Here is a 13594-nt window from a genome sequence, read left to right as displayed (position 1 = left end):
ACCCACTGACCTCCAGTCCCTTCCCTATTTCATTTATAGACCCTAGAGGGATCTTTCCAACAGCCAGAGAGCTGACCCCAACTCTCCTGAACAAACCTATCCCCTCTTAGCACCGTGCTAGAACTGTCTATAGAGAGTTGGACTATAAAGAAAGCTGAGCACCAAAGAATTGGTGCTTTTGAACTGTGGTGTTGGAGAAGACTCTTGAGAGTCCCTTGGACTGCAAGGAGATCCAACCAGTCCATCCTAAAGGAGATCAGTCCTGGGTGTTCATTGAAAGGACTGATGCTTAAGATGAAACTCCAATACTTTGGCCACCTGATGTAAAGAACTGATTCATTGGAAAAGACCATGATGCTGGAAAAGATTGAAGGCAGGAAGAAAAGGGGATGACAGAGGATGAGATGGTTGGATGGCATCACCAACTCAATGGACATGAGTTTAAGCAAACTCTGGGAGTGGTGATGGACAGGGAAGCCTGGCATGCTGCAGTCCATGGGGTCACAAAGAGTTGGACATGACTGAGTGACTGAATTGACTGACTGACTGACTGACGACCTCACTGCTATCTACTCACCCACCCTCTCCTCTTGGTCCATTCTTCCTTATGCCTTCCAGGCTGGTTCATACAAATATCTGTGCAATTTGAGATCTCTTTCCTGGAGGTCATGCTGCCTGGTTTTCATCCATTTCCACCATCTCATCCTTCAAACCTGAGCTCATGGACAGATTTGGATCTTCAGTGAAGAAAGAGCTCACACTCCCCCTCCTCTAAAATTGAATTAATTTTTAAAGGAAAAAGCACTAATGCAAAAATAGTATTTCACCAGCACCTGTGTAGTGTGAGTGCCTAACAGTAAGCTTAAGCTTTTTTGAATGTAAATGCCTGATGTTAAACTTCTGATTGCCCAGGCAGCCATTTCAGAGACATCCAGCTCAAATAATTCATATCGAATAAACATATTGACAGCTATGACTAAAGAGCCAGGTGGCCCCACCCATGAAGTTCCCTTTTAAAGACTTTTTTTTTTTTTTGATGGGAACAATTTAAAAAATCTTTATTGAATTTGTTACAACTTTGCTTCTGTTTTACATTTTGGTTTTTGGCCACAAAGCATGTGGGATCTTAGCTCCCTCACCAGGGATTGGACCCCCACACACCCCCCACCCTGCATCGGAAGGAGAAGCCTTAACCACTGGACCATCAGAGAAGTCCCTGAAGTTCCTGTTTAGAAAACTCTGGGTGAACTAGATAACTGACTCTTGTGTGACCCTGTTTTTCCCTTCCTACGCCCTAATTCTAGTTCCTATGTTTTAAATTCGCCAATAAAAGTGAACCCACGATACCCTAGGGACCCCACCGTGTACCCCAATAAAGGCAGAGCCAAGGATCCATGCTCTCTCCCACCCCCTCACCTGGCCCTTGGGTGTACTGTGTATCCTCCAGGACTTGTGAGCAGTAAGCCTTGCTTTTTTCAATGTTTCCTGATAGTTTTTGCTGAAGTGTATCTTGCAGTCATAATAAGAACAGGGGCCAGCCCATCTACAACATTGACTGGTCGAGGAATCTCTTTAGGGGCTGGCACCAAGGGCTTCCCTGGTAGCTCAACTGGTAAAGAATCTTCCTGCAATGCGGGAGACCTGGGTTCCGTCAAGGCTGCATATTGTCACCCTGCTTATTTAACTTATATGCAGAGTACATCATGAGAAACACTGGGCTGGATGAAGCACAAGCTGGAATCAAGACTGCCGGGAGAAATATCAATAACCTCAGATACGCAGATGACACCACCCTAATGGCAGAAAGTGAAGAAGAACTAAAGAGCCTCTTGAGGAAAGTGAAAGAGGAGAGTGAAAAAGTTGGCTTAAAGCTCAACATTCAGAAAACTAAGATCATGGCATCCAGTCCCATCACTTCATGGCAAATAGACGGGGAAACTGTGGAAACAGTGGCTGACTTTATTTTTCTGGGCTCCAAAATCACTGCAGATGGTGATTGCAGCCATGAAATTAAAAGATGCTTACTCCTTGGAAGGAAAGTTATGACCAACTTAGCATATTGAAAAACAGAGACATTACTTTGCCAACAAAGGTCCATCTGGTCAAGGCTATGGTTTTTCCAGTGGTCATGTATGGATGTGAGAGTTGGACTATAAAGAAAGCTGAGGACAGAAAAATTGATGCTTTTGAAGTGTGGTGTTCGAGGCGACTCTTGAGAGTCCCTTGGACTGCAAGGAGATCCAAACAGTCCATCCTAAAGGAGATCAGTCCTGGGTGTTCATTGGAAGGACTGACGCTGAAGCTGAAACTCTAGTACTTTGGCCACCTGATGCAAAGAGCTAACTCATTTGAAAAGACCCTAATGCTGGGAAAGATTGAGGGCAGGAAGAGAAGGGGACGACAGAGGATGAGATGGTTGGATGGCATCACCGACTCAATGGACATGAGTTTGGGTAGACTCAGGGAGTTGGTGATGGACAGGGAGGCCTGGCATGCTGTGGTTCATGGGGTCGCAAAGAGTTGGACACGACTGAGCGACTGAACTGAACTGGGTTCGATCCCTGGGTTTAGAAGATCCCCTGGAGAAGGGGAAGGCTACCCACTCCAGTATTCTGGCCTGGAGAATTCCATGGACTGTATAGTCCATGGGGTAGCAAAGAATTGGACACGACTGAGAAACTTGCACTTAAGTAGTGTGGGCCTCAGCGAATACCTCCCACAACACAAAACAATCACCTAAACAAGGATAAGTTATTTCCTAAACTTTATCAAGTGACTGTGAGGAAAGAAGTTAATAGTTCTAATGTGGTGCTAAGAGGACATGGATTCCTAGAATCCATTACTGGGGCCCCAGCTACGCTCCAGGACCATGGACAGTGACAACCCTTCAGCTAGGCGCTCAGGGGGCCTGGCAAGGTGATTGGAGTGCCCCCTGGGGGCAGATCCTCGACTAGTCTCAAATGCAGAGGAAAGAGGGCTGGGAAATGGGACTGGTGACCTTCTGTCTCTTAGGACAGAGGTGCTGGGCAGGGGACAGCCAAGCTCCTCCTCAGTCTCCCCTGAAAACCTCCTCCTCCAGGCGGGTAGGGGACTTAGCTTCAAAGACACAGTGCATTTCTCACAGGCCAATGAGTTCCCTTCCCCTCAAACTACCCTCACCCTTTGCAGAAAATCTGTGTCTCCTCTTTCTCCCCTCACTTTCCAGTAGGTTGATATTCTGCACTTGTTTTTAATCCCTTTGTCATACTGCCACGGGGCTCTGGGTGATAGAGAACATGGTTATGATCATTTTCTATGCCTGGTGCTCTGCCAAGTCCTGATTCAGCCTAAATAAAGGAATGAAGTCTCAGAAATCTGGTTTAATTGATAGGTCACAAAAGTAAATTCTAAGTTTTCCTTCATTCTACATGAACGGTAAATATTCAGAGTGGTGAAAGGATCTTGGGGCCTCAGTGGATCACCGCACAGAGAATTATGAAAAGCAGAGAGAGCCAGGCAAGGTCAGGAAAAAGTGGTAGTGGGGTAAGGAGAGGAAGATTCAATAGGTGCTCTAAAGAGGGAAGGTTTTCTGGGACTGGAGGAATTGATAAGAGGTTAGAACTCATTCTCAAGGTGTGATCGCAGGACTCATGGGAGACCCGAGACTCGACTGAGAGCCACCTACAAATCCAGCAGCTTTCTGAACTCAAATTGACCCCAGAAACCTGCAAACACCACATCTAATTCTGGGGCTGGAGCCAGCACCTCACATCTCAGTTTCAGCCTCTGATTACTGTCATACTTTTTGCGCTCTGATTCTCTCTGTCCTTCCTCGGTGCTGACCCTAATACTTGACATTTGCACCCTGGCGACCCTGGAGTCAAGGCACAAGGAGATCCTGAACCCCATGCTAGGGTCTGGTGAGGGGGTAGGACACCCAACAGCTTGCAAGCGAGTGTCTCTTGTCACACTCATTCCTCACGATGGGCTGGTCTCGATGCTCTTCCCTTCTGCCCAGGATTCTGGCCCCTCCAGTCCTGCCTGCCTTGGTGGCCCCACACTCCATTCCTGTCTCCAGCTACTGAAACTTCAACTCAGCTTAGCTTATGCTTTCTGCTTGCTTTCTCTGCCTTCTGGCCCCCTCTGCTGAATGAGCTTCTCTTTTTTTCTGAGATCTTAGCTGCCTTGGTAGCTGTTTGATGTATTTAAATAGCATGTTTGTGTGTGTGTTCCTAGTTGGTCTTAGTGGAAGTGTTGCTCTGACATGAGATATTCCATTAAGGCTGGAAACCGTGTTTGCTTTATTTGGCACTGTTTTAAAGATTTGGCAGCACCAAGTCTGACAGCACACGGAATCTTTCCTTGTGGTATGTGGGATCTAGTTCTCTGACTAGAGATCGAACCCAGGCCCCCTGCATTGGGAGTGCTGAGTATTATCCACTGGACTACCAGGGAAGTCCCTCATTTGCTTTATTTTGGTTTTTGCTCCAAAGTCACCTTCTCAAAGAGGTCTTGGCCTCTCAAAACTAAAATAGGACTCTTCACTCCCTTTCCCCTTATGTTGTTTTGTTCCCTATTCATAGCACCCATCATTATGACTTCATATTACATATTTGGTTATTACCTCTCTCCCACAAGATTGTAAACTCCGAGACCACGTGGTTTTAATTTTTTTTTTTTTTTTTTCTCTCCCACCGATGTCTAGATGCCCTTGCAGACATCAAGGGCTCGATAAATGTGGGAAGAATGATGTTGTGCTATCCAGTGTAAACACAGATCTGGTTTCTGTCCCCAAAGTTCAGTTTAGTTAGGGAGAACAAGACCCCAAAGGGCTGAATGGCCACATGGTAAGGACAGGACCCAGCGGCTAGGGTTTGGGAGAGTCCCAATGTCTTGGGCGGGGCAGGGTGGGAGGAGAGATTCAGGGACGCTTCCAGGAGGACCCTGGAGGATGTGAGCAGCAAGATGGGAAAGGAGGGCATTTCTAAAAAAGGAGCAGCCCAGCAAAGTTTGGAGGTGGGTCTGAGGACACCAAGACTGCGCAGAAGTCAGGCAGGCAGTTTCTGAGCCTCATGCCTGTCTGGATCGGCAGGTCAGCAACCCCGAAATCGAGCGCCCCCTGGTGGCCAAACCTTAGTGTGAACAGCCAAGTCGGACACATTTAGTGAGCACTTAGGAAACATTCTCAACAGTGCTTTGGTGGGAGGCCTTGATTCCATTTTCAGCGGAGCAGATGGAAGATCCAAGAGGTTGAGTCACTGACCCAAGCTCACCCAGCTCTGCCTCTAGAATCTGAAGTCTGGAGAGCCGCCCAGTTGCTCTTCATCCATCAGAGATTCAGGTGGTAGTGGGGATAAGGACTAATTCCACCGTCTTGAAGAGCCCCAGAAGGACCTGGGTGAAAGCCCCCAGGTGGGGCTCCAGGGAGGTGACCTCGGGCCAGCTGTGGGCCTCGGGCTACAGCCAACGAGATCGTGGTGCGGGTGAAATGTGATGGCCCAGCGCCTGCAGTATACACAGCGCTCACACGGAAACACCATGAGTGCTGTAACTGACATGTCCATCCAGGTGCGTGGTTGTGCTTTTCCTACTGCAGGCAAACACGAACACCAGGCAGGCAGTAGGCGATCGAGAAGGGTTAGGACCATCTGAGCACGCCCAGATCCCACAGAGGTACAGGCAAGCAGCCCCCTAATTCCCACTCGCTCAGGAATGGAAGGTCGTTTAGTGCTCCCCTCTCTGAGACCCAGGAGTCCCCGGCCCCCTGCCCCAGGAGCCCAGAGCGTCTTCAGGATCGCAGGTAACAGGTTCCATTTCTCTCCCAGCTGCACACGAAGCCCAGGCTCAGGTAATTCCGTGGCATTTACAGGCGGTCCCGCGCCCCCACGGCGCCGGATCCTGGCAGGGAACTGGAGTCTCTAGAAGTCGGGGACCGGCTGGGAAGTCGGCGGTCGGGACGGCTGCGGCTCCCGCGGCGGCCCCTCCTCGTCCAGCCCCCGGCGGCCCTTGCCGATGGCCAGGCGGGGCCGGCCGCGGTTCAGGCCGTCCAGGAGCGCGCAGGCCTGGCAGAGCGCGCGGCTGGCCAGCGCCCCGCAGCGGGAGCAGGCGCCGGGCGGCGGGGGCCGCGCGGCCGGGGCCAGCGCCAGGCGCTCGGCCGAGTGTACCAGGTCCAGCACCGCCGACGGCCGCGCCGCCTCCAGCATCTTGAGCAGGTCGCGCGCGTGGCCGCGGAAGGCCTCGGGCGCGTACACGCACTCCTCGGAGAAGTAGTCGAGGCGGCGGAAGTGCGCGTACAGCACCACCTCCTTCTGCGACGCCAGCTGCAGCGGGCGGCAGCGCGGCAGGGCGCCCCCCTCGCCCGGGGAGCCCAGGCCCCCGCCCCGCGCCAGCCGGCCCGCGTCGCCCCGCAGGAAGTTCATGAGCACCGTCTCCGCCATGTCGTCCGCGTTGTGTCCTGGGGGAGGGGAGACGGGAGCCGTGAGGAGGGGGCCGGGGCCGCGGGAGGAGACCCCGGGGCACCGCGGGGCGGCCTGGGGGCGGCTGCGGGGGTACCCAGGGAGAAACGAGAGGGCGACGCGCCCAGGCTCCCGTGGAGCAGCCCGGGGTGCCTCACTTACCCCCCACTTATCGCAGACCAGGCCCTCTGCTAGATGCCCTTTCATGCATCGAGTAAAAGTGCTTTACGCAACAAATCTCATTTCAATCTCAGTGAAAAGTGTACTTCAGACTGCACAGACGTCCAAATGGCCTTTGATGGAGACTCTCAAGTGGGCTGTTGACACAAGTGCCTCTGGGAATGCAGATCATGGTGTTTAGAGGACCAGGGAGGAAGTAAGTGCGCATTTACACAACAGTCACCGTAAAATGGAAGCTAAATTTATTCTGCAACTTGTCATCTTATACTTGTGTGTGTGTGTGAAAGTCGCTCAGTCGTGTCCGACTCCTTGCGATCCCATGGACTGTAGCCCTCCAGGCGCTTCTGTGTATGGAATTCTCATACTTGAGTCTATAGTAAAACAAGGGTCTTAGGGCTTCTCAAATCAGCCATACTTTCCTTCCTGAGGGCCTTTGCTGTTTCCTCTGCTCAGAATCTCTCCCAGTCCCCTTTTGGTCCTTCATGTAAGGACCCACTCAACCTTCAGGTCTCTACTCAGGAAACTCTTCCTTTCTCCCTTCACTAGGTCTTTCTGCATCACTTTCCTTAGCTGCACTTATCAGGTTATAATTATGTATGTGAGAAACGGACAGGATCAGCCACTGGCTTGCGCATCATCATAGCAGCAAATAGTTTACTGTTTCTCAGTCTCTTGTCTGAGTGTTTCATACATAATTCATCTAAGTCCCAGTAAGTCTAGGATCTGGATAATATTAATAGCCCTGTTACATAGGAGAGGAAACCGAGGTTAGGTAGTTTGTTCTCTGGTACATAGCTTGCATGTGGTACAAAATAAATGGTCAATAATAATTTGTTGAAGTAATGACTGGGACAGAGAAAAAGTTATCAGAAAGAAGCTGAAAGACAAAAGGAGTTAAAAGACACGGTTGCGTTTCAGACTATAGATGGCTTCTGATGGGCGATACCCCTCCATGCCCCTCCTTTTATGAAAAGGGACACAGAGAATGTCATTAAAAAAAAAACAGTGCATTAAACCACACCCCTAGCCCCAGAGAGTACTCTTCCACCCCTCTATTTGCCAGCATATGTGTACCAGATAGGGCTTCCCCAGTGTCTCAGCAGTAAAGCATCCACCTGCGATATAGAAGCTGCAGGAGACGCAGGTTCTATCCCTGAGTTGGGAAGATCCCCTGGAGGAGGGCATGGCAACCCACTCCAATATTCTTGCTTGGAGAATCCCATGCACAAAGGAGCCTGGCTGTTGTCAGCTACAGTCCATAGGGTTGCAAAGAGTCAGAGACGACTGAAGCAACTTGGCATGCATGAATGTGTACCACATAATGGCAGTGACTCAAAAGCTTGTCATGCCCATCCTAAGGACGTGCACATACTATGCCTATGAACTTTTAGGGAGCGTGCATATCCCCCTTCTTGCTATGTAGATTCTCCAGTTAAGACAGACGAAGTCTCCACTACCACTTGGGCACGCACTCCAGCGCCCTTATAGCGCCTGACCTTCTCCCACGCATGCGCGCCTCCCACCACGCCCGCTCTGGGCCGCGCCTGCGCTCACCGGTCACGACGTGCGTGGCTCCCACGAGGCGCGCCCCTTCCTCCAGCGCGCGGCGCCGCAGCACCCCGCAGAAGGTGCAACAGGCGCGGCTGCGGCCGGAGCCGGCCGTGCTGCGGGCCACGGCGTCCATCGTCCAGCCCCCGAAGAGGTCCGCGTAGGCCACGACAGTGAGCGGGAGCTCCCAGCGCGCCGCCTGCCGCCGCACGGCCGCCAGCGCCGCGTCCCGGTAGCCGCCGATGCCCTCGTCCACCGCCACGAGGTGTAGAGAGATGTCCAGGCGCGGGGCCAGCTCGCGCAGCACGTGCGCCAGCACCGTGGAGTCCTTGCCGCCCGAGGCGCCTACGGCCACCACGGCGCCGGGTGGCAGCAGGCGGCCCGCGACCACCGTGTGCAGCACCTCGGCCTCGAAGGCGACGCAGAAGCAGGCGCCGCACAGCGCCTGGCCCGAGCGCGGACGGCGGAGGGCGGCGCGCGCCTTGTTGCAAGAGGCGCACTGTGGGGCCGGCATCGTGGGGTCCTGGAGAGGCGGGAGGGGTTGGTTCTCCTGGATGGGTGAAGAGGGGAGGCGGGTTACACGTGGATTCCGGATTGCGGGGGTCGTTGCTTGCCTACCAGGAGGCTGCCTAGATAGTGCCCAGAGTAAAACCATTGTCTGTAACACTCTTTCCTGCAGCACTGTGCAGGCCTGGCACCTTCAAGTCTCATCTTAACCTTTCAATCACTCATTCATTCTTTCATTCAGCAAATATCCACTCAGTGCCTTCAAGGGTGCCCAACGTTCTCTAGTAATTGGGGACACAGCAATGAGCAAAACAGGAAAGGTTGCAGACACTAAATTCTAGTGGAAGAGCTGACTCAAGATACTTTCCAGATATGAGAAGTAATAATATGAGGGAATTACCCTCTAAGCTGAGGTCAGAAGGAGGAGTCAGGCATTTGATCAGTGGGAAGGATTTTCCTGATAAGAATTAACAACAAATGCAAAGGACAGGTCCTGCTCGAGTTCAAGTTTGTTGTAGTTAAAGGCGGGAAAGGTTCCGGGGGCTTGGAGGCTGGCAGGGCAAGGAGCTTGGACTTTATTCTGAGAGAAACAGGAACGGTTGGACAATTTTAAGCTCTAGTGACAGAATCTAATTTTTATTTTAACAGGATCCCTTGGACTGCATGTGAATGAATACAGGGTGGAGCCTCGAAAGGGCCGACATGGGCAGACCAGTGAGGAGGTTCCTGCAGTGATCCAGGTAAGCAACACTGGTAGCTCCGAGCAGAGTGGAAACAGTGGGATTGGAGAGAAGTGGTCAGATTCTGGATCTGTTTTGGAAACAGGGCAGATGGTGCTTTTACAAGCCTCAGGGGAGGGCAGTGGATGAAAGATACTGGACTCAGGACAACCTCAAGTCTTGTTTTGACTTGAGCACTTGGAAGGTAGTGGGACCATTTAGTAGAGAGGAGGTGGGGGTTGGGGAAGAATGGGGAAATACTGTGAGAGGGTGAGTTTGGGCGTGGTAGATTTGAGGTTCTTTGCTCAGGAAGTCTTTTCAGAACCCTGAGCTGGGTGTGCCGCCTCCTCCAGGCTTCCACGGCCACCTTATTCCCCCTTTCCTCCTGGCCCAGGCCAGCCCTGACCACTCTAGGTTGTAATCTGGACAGAAGAGGGTGCGCTCGCACCGCACCAAGCTTGGGGCGGGAGTGGGGTGAGGTGGAGTGGAAACGAGTCAGACCCGGCCGGCAGAGTTCAAATCAGGAACGCCAGTTGTTTAGGGCACTCCTGCCTGGAGGGCCGTCAGGAGACTGCCTTTGGGAGTTTATGGAGGGGAGTGCTGTCTCATCAGGAATGCCTACCGAGTGCGTGGGAGAGATACAAAGATTCCTCCACTGCAGCGCTACAAAGGGCCGGGATCGGCCCGCGGTGGGAGGAGGCACTCACCAGAATAGAACCCAGGCGGGAAGGTCCAGGCTCCGAGAAAGCGCGGAAGCAAATAGAACTACGACTTCCAGAAGACTTTGGGTCTACACGCCGACATCCCCCAGGTACCCATGCGGCGGTTGAGTCGGTGGTGCTTACTGCCCTCGGACCAGCTGGGCCTACAACTCCCGGCGGTCCTCGCGGCGACATCTCTAGCTCCGCCCACAACTCCCAGAGTGCTCCATGCTTCCGGTCCGGAGCGAGGCCCTCGTGCGCCTGCGTACGGGCGGGTACGCCTGTGGGTTTTGTGGTTTTTGCCCTTCACTGCGCTGCGCGCCGTGTGTGGTTTATTCCAAAGGTGGATGCTTTTCAGGTTTTGTGCTCTTGTGGGAGCATGGTGGAATTTGTGGTGGGGGTGGAGAGGCGTCGGAGTGAGGTATGATGAGGATGGGGTGCGAAAGGGAGAGGTAGGCAGGGCGCCGGACCGATTCCAAGGTTCGGGCTTACAGGTTGGGTTCTTGCGCGCGCGCTAGCAGACGTGGGAGTGAGGGTGCGTCCTGGCCCAGGCCTCCGCGGTGCGCACCGGCGGTGTTACGCTTATGCGGAGCAGAAATATAGCGGTTTGCGGTTCTTACGCGCGTGCACCGGGCTCAAGTCAGGAACGCGGTGAGCAGTTACGAGCACGCCTGGTGAGGGCCGAGCTCCGGATGGAGGGCAGGTGAGACGGCGGGCCCTCGAATCAAAAGCCGGAGCACCTTACCAAGAATCACCCGGAGCCCTGTACCCAAGGTCCAGGCCCTCAGCCTCTTTCCAGCCCCCAGACTGCCCCTTTCCTGCCTGTTATAGTCTGACATCCTCATCTCTACCCCTGTGAGACCCCTGAGACGGTAGGGATGGGGGACGTTTGAGTGTCTGAACCTATTAGCTGAAGCGTGGTCATCGGGTTTATTCGTCAGTCATTTCCTAGGGCTTCCTGCATGCTAGGTCCTATCCTCTGGGCGTACCAGGCCTGCCTGGAGAGATAAGGATGGCAAAGTTTGATGTGGAGGAGGCAGATGACCGGGGCTACAGAGGTCCAGAGGTGACAGGTGCTGCTAACCAGGGTATGGGGTAGGGGTAAGGGAGCGGCACTGGACTTAGTAAGGAATCAGCAGTGTGCCAGACACCCATCCCCTGCACTTCCCTCTTACCATCTCAAGTTCCTGGTCAGTAAAATGGGGATGATAATAGTGGTACGTGCGTCACAGTGTGTGTGAAAATGAGTTAGTAGGGAAGTGTTTACTGGGAAAAAAACACAACACTTTTTTATGGTTTTTTCTTTCACTTAATTCTCATGACTGGGCATGGCTCCCATTTCTGGAACATGTCTAAAGTTTCTTTTAAAGGAAGTCTTGAGTTGGGCATTTCAAAACCTCAGACAACCTACAGAGAGTCTAAGGCAGTTCTCAGTTGAGGGTGAGTTTATCCCCGAGAGAACATTTGGTGATGTCTGGAGACGTTTTTAATTGTTGCAACTATGATGCAAGGGGCAGAGTGTGGTCGGTGCCTGGCAGGCAGAGGCCAGAGTTGCCGGTAAACATACGCTGCACAGGATGGCCTCCACAGCGCAGAATCATCCGGCCCTACATAACAGTAATGCCGAGGCCGAGGGGCCCTGGCTTAAGTGGTATTCTGCTGTGCTTTGGTTTTCAACCCCCAAATCAGGATGCACATTCAGGTGTTCCTGTGTTGATTTTAGTCTCTGGCTTTGAAAGTTTCTTTAAGTATTTTGGTGGCTCTCCACACCACTCATATACTTTTGAGTAAGAAGTTAGTTAAAAACAAAGTTTGTCTTAAACTGGATGCCAGTGAAAAAAAGAAAGTGGATGTGAAAGCTGGCCTGCCAGGGTGACTCCATGTACCCCTTGCTTAGTTTATGTGACCTTGAGTGAGTGACTTGACCTTTCTGGGCTTCCTGTATTCAGTGGGGATGATAAAATAGCAGCTGTTGGAGGAACTAGATGATTTCATAGTTTCAGAGCACCCTGAACCACGCCTGGTGCTTCGTTAAGTGCTGTGAAAAGAGCAGAGGGCAGTGTTCTGCTCCTTATGTCTCCTTCCGGGGCCGCAGTTCATTATTCATTAACTTTATTTCTGAAGGGGAAGACTGAGTTGGTGTCAGGGGGCTTCTGGAGAGTGGCTGCAGCTTCTCATCGTTGCAGCGTAAAGATTGAGTCCCTCAGCCTGGTGTTAGTGACCTGGCCTCTGATGACTTCTCAGCCTCACCTCTCACCCTGCATCTCTGGCAGGCCCCCATGTTTTCCGGAGGAAGAACTTTTTCTGCCAGGTGTCTGCACACGCTGTCTCTTCTTCTGAAAACTGTCTGTCCTGCACCCCTCCTCCCCCAACACCCTGATTCCTCTTTCTCATCCAGATGGCCTTGTGGGTGTACTTCCCCCAGGAAGCCCATGGGACCCCTCCTCCCCTGCCCTGATTTAGCAAGCCACCTCTGGGCTCCCATGGCCCTTGGTCCCTTGCTTTGTCAGAGGCCCTGTCCCCTTGGGTTGTGGCTGTCTCCGTTTCACTGTCCCTTTGGGTTGGCTGCTTTCTGAGAGAAGGGTTTGGTTGGGTTTGCATCTGGGTCTGTAGCATCGCCGTGCAGAAGGCCTAGGACAGGGCAGGCAAGGTATTCATGGCCCGTCCTGAGCTGCTCCTGGCTTGCCTCTCCTTCCTTGCCTCCTCCTTTTATCTGCACCCCAGAGAACACTGGGCTCAGGCAGGAAATTGCTGCCGTGGAACGTGGTGGTTAAGGACGGAGGCAGCCTGGTTCAGATCCTGGGATCTGGTTGTGTGAGTATGGCTAGGTTACATTTCCTCACCTGTAGGGGATGAAATAGTCCAGCCTTCATAGGAGTAGAGCAGTGGTTCTCAACTTGGGATGATTTTGACCCACAACTGGGGTTGGAGTACTGGCATCCAGTAGGCAGAGACCAGCAGTGTTACTAAGTCTCTAACACACAGGTCAGCCTCAATGGCAAAGAACTAGCTTACCCAAAATGTCAGTAGTGCTAAAATTGAGAAGAGGTACATGCAGAGTGCTTAGAACAGCTCTGGAGCCACAGAAAGCACTCGAGATAATTAGCTACCATTACCGTGGTGGCGCGAGTGGGAAAGAACCTGCCTGCCAACGCAGGAGACACAAGAGATTTGGGTTCGATCCCTGGGTCAGGAAGATCCCCTGGAGGGGAGGGCATAGTAACCCACTCCAGTATTCCAGCCTTAAGAATCCCATGGACAGAGGAGGCTACCGTTCATAGGGTTGCAAAGAGTCAGATAGGACTGAAGTGACTCAGTATGCTCTGTGACTACATACACCAAGCTCCCTGTTGCCTCCACCTCTCTGCCCAGAATACCCTTTCCCCACTTTTGAATGGGGCTTAGATGCCTACTTTGGAGAAGGAAATGGCAACCCACTCCAGTACCCTTGCCTGGAAAATCCCATGGACGGAGAAGCTTGGTAGGCTAGACCCCATGGGGTCGC

At 52.5% G+C, this 13594-nt stretch overlaps 1 protein-coding gene across 1 annotated transcript; it reads right to left on the bottom strand.

Annotated features, from left to right (window-relative positions):
* Positions 1 to 3147: 3147 nt before the first annotated feature.
* On the bottom strand, positions 3148 to 10357 carry LOC133054752 (cytoplasmic tRNA 2-thiolation protein 1-like). The gene is made up of 3 exons (XM_061140045.1): positions 10096 to 10357; positions 8169 to 8712; positions 3148 to 6433 (listed from the first exon to the last, which is right to left on the bottom strand). Exons 1-3 carry the CDS (start codon positions 10282 to 10284, stop codon positions 5898 to 5900), a joined length of 1269 nt encoding a protein of 422 aa, XP_060996028.1. The 5' UTR covers positions 10285 to 10357; the 3' UTR covers positions 3148 to 5897.
* Positions 10358 to 13594: the final 3237 nt, after the last annotated feature.

This window comes from Dama dama, chromosome 4, assembly GCF_033118175.1.
Source record: "Dama dama isolate Ldn47 chromosome 4, ASM3311817v1, whole genome shotgun sequence".
NCBI classification, from domain to species: domain Eukaryota; kingdom Metazoa; phylum Chordata; class Mammalia; order Artiodactyla; family Cervidae; genus Dama; species Dama dama.
This window is presented reverse-complemented; position numbering and strand designations above follow the sequence as displayed.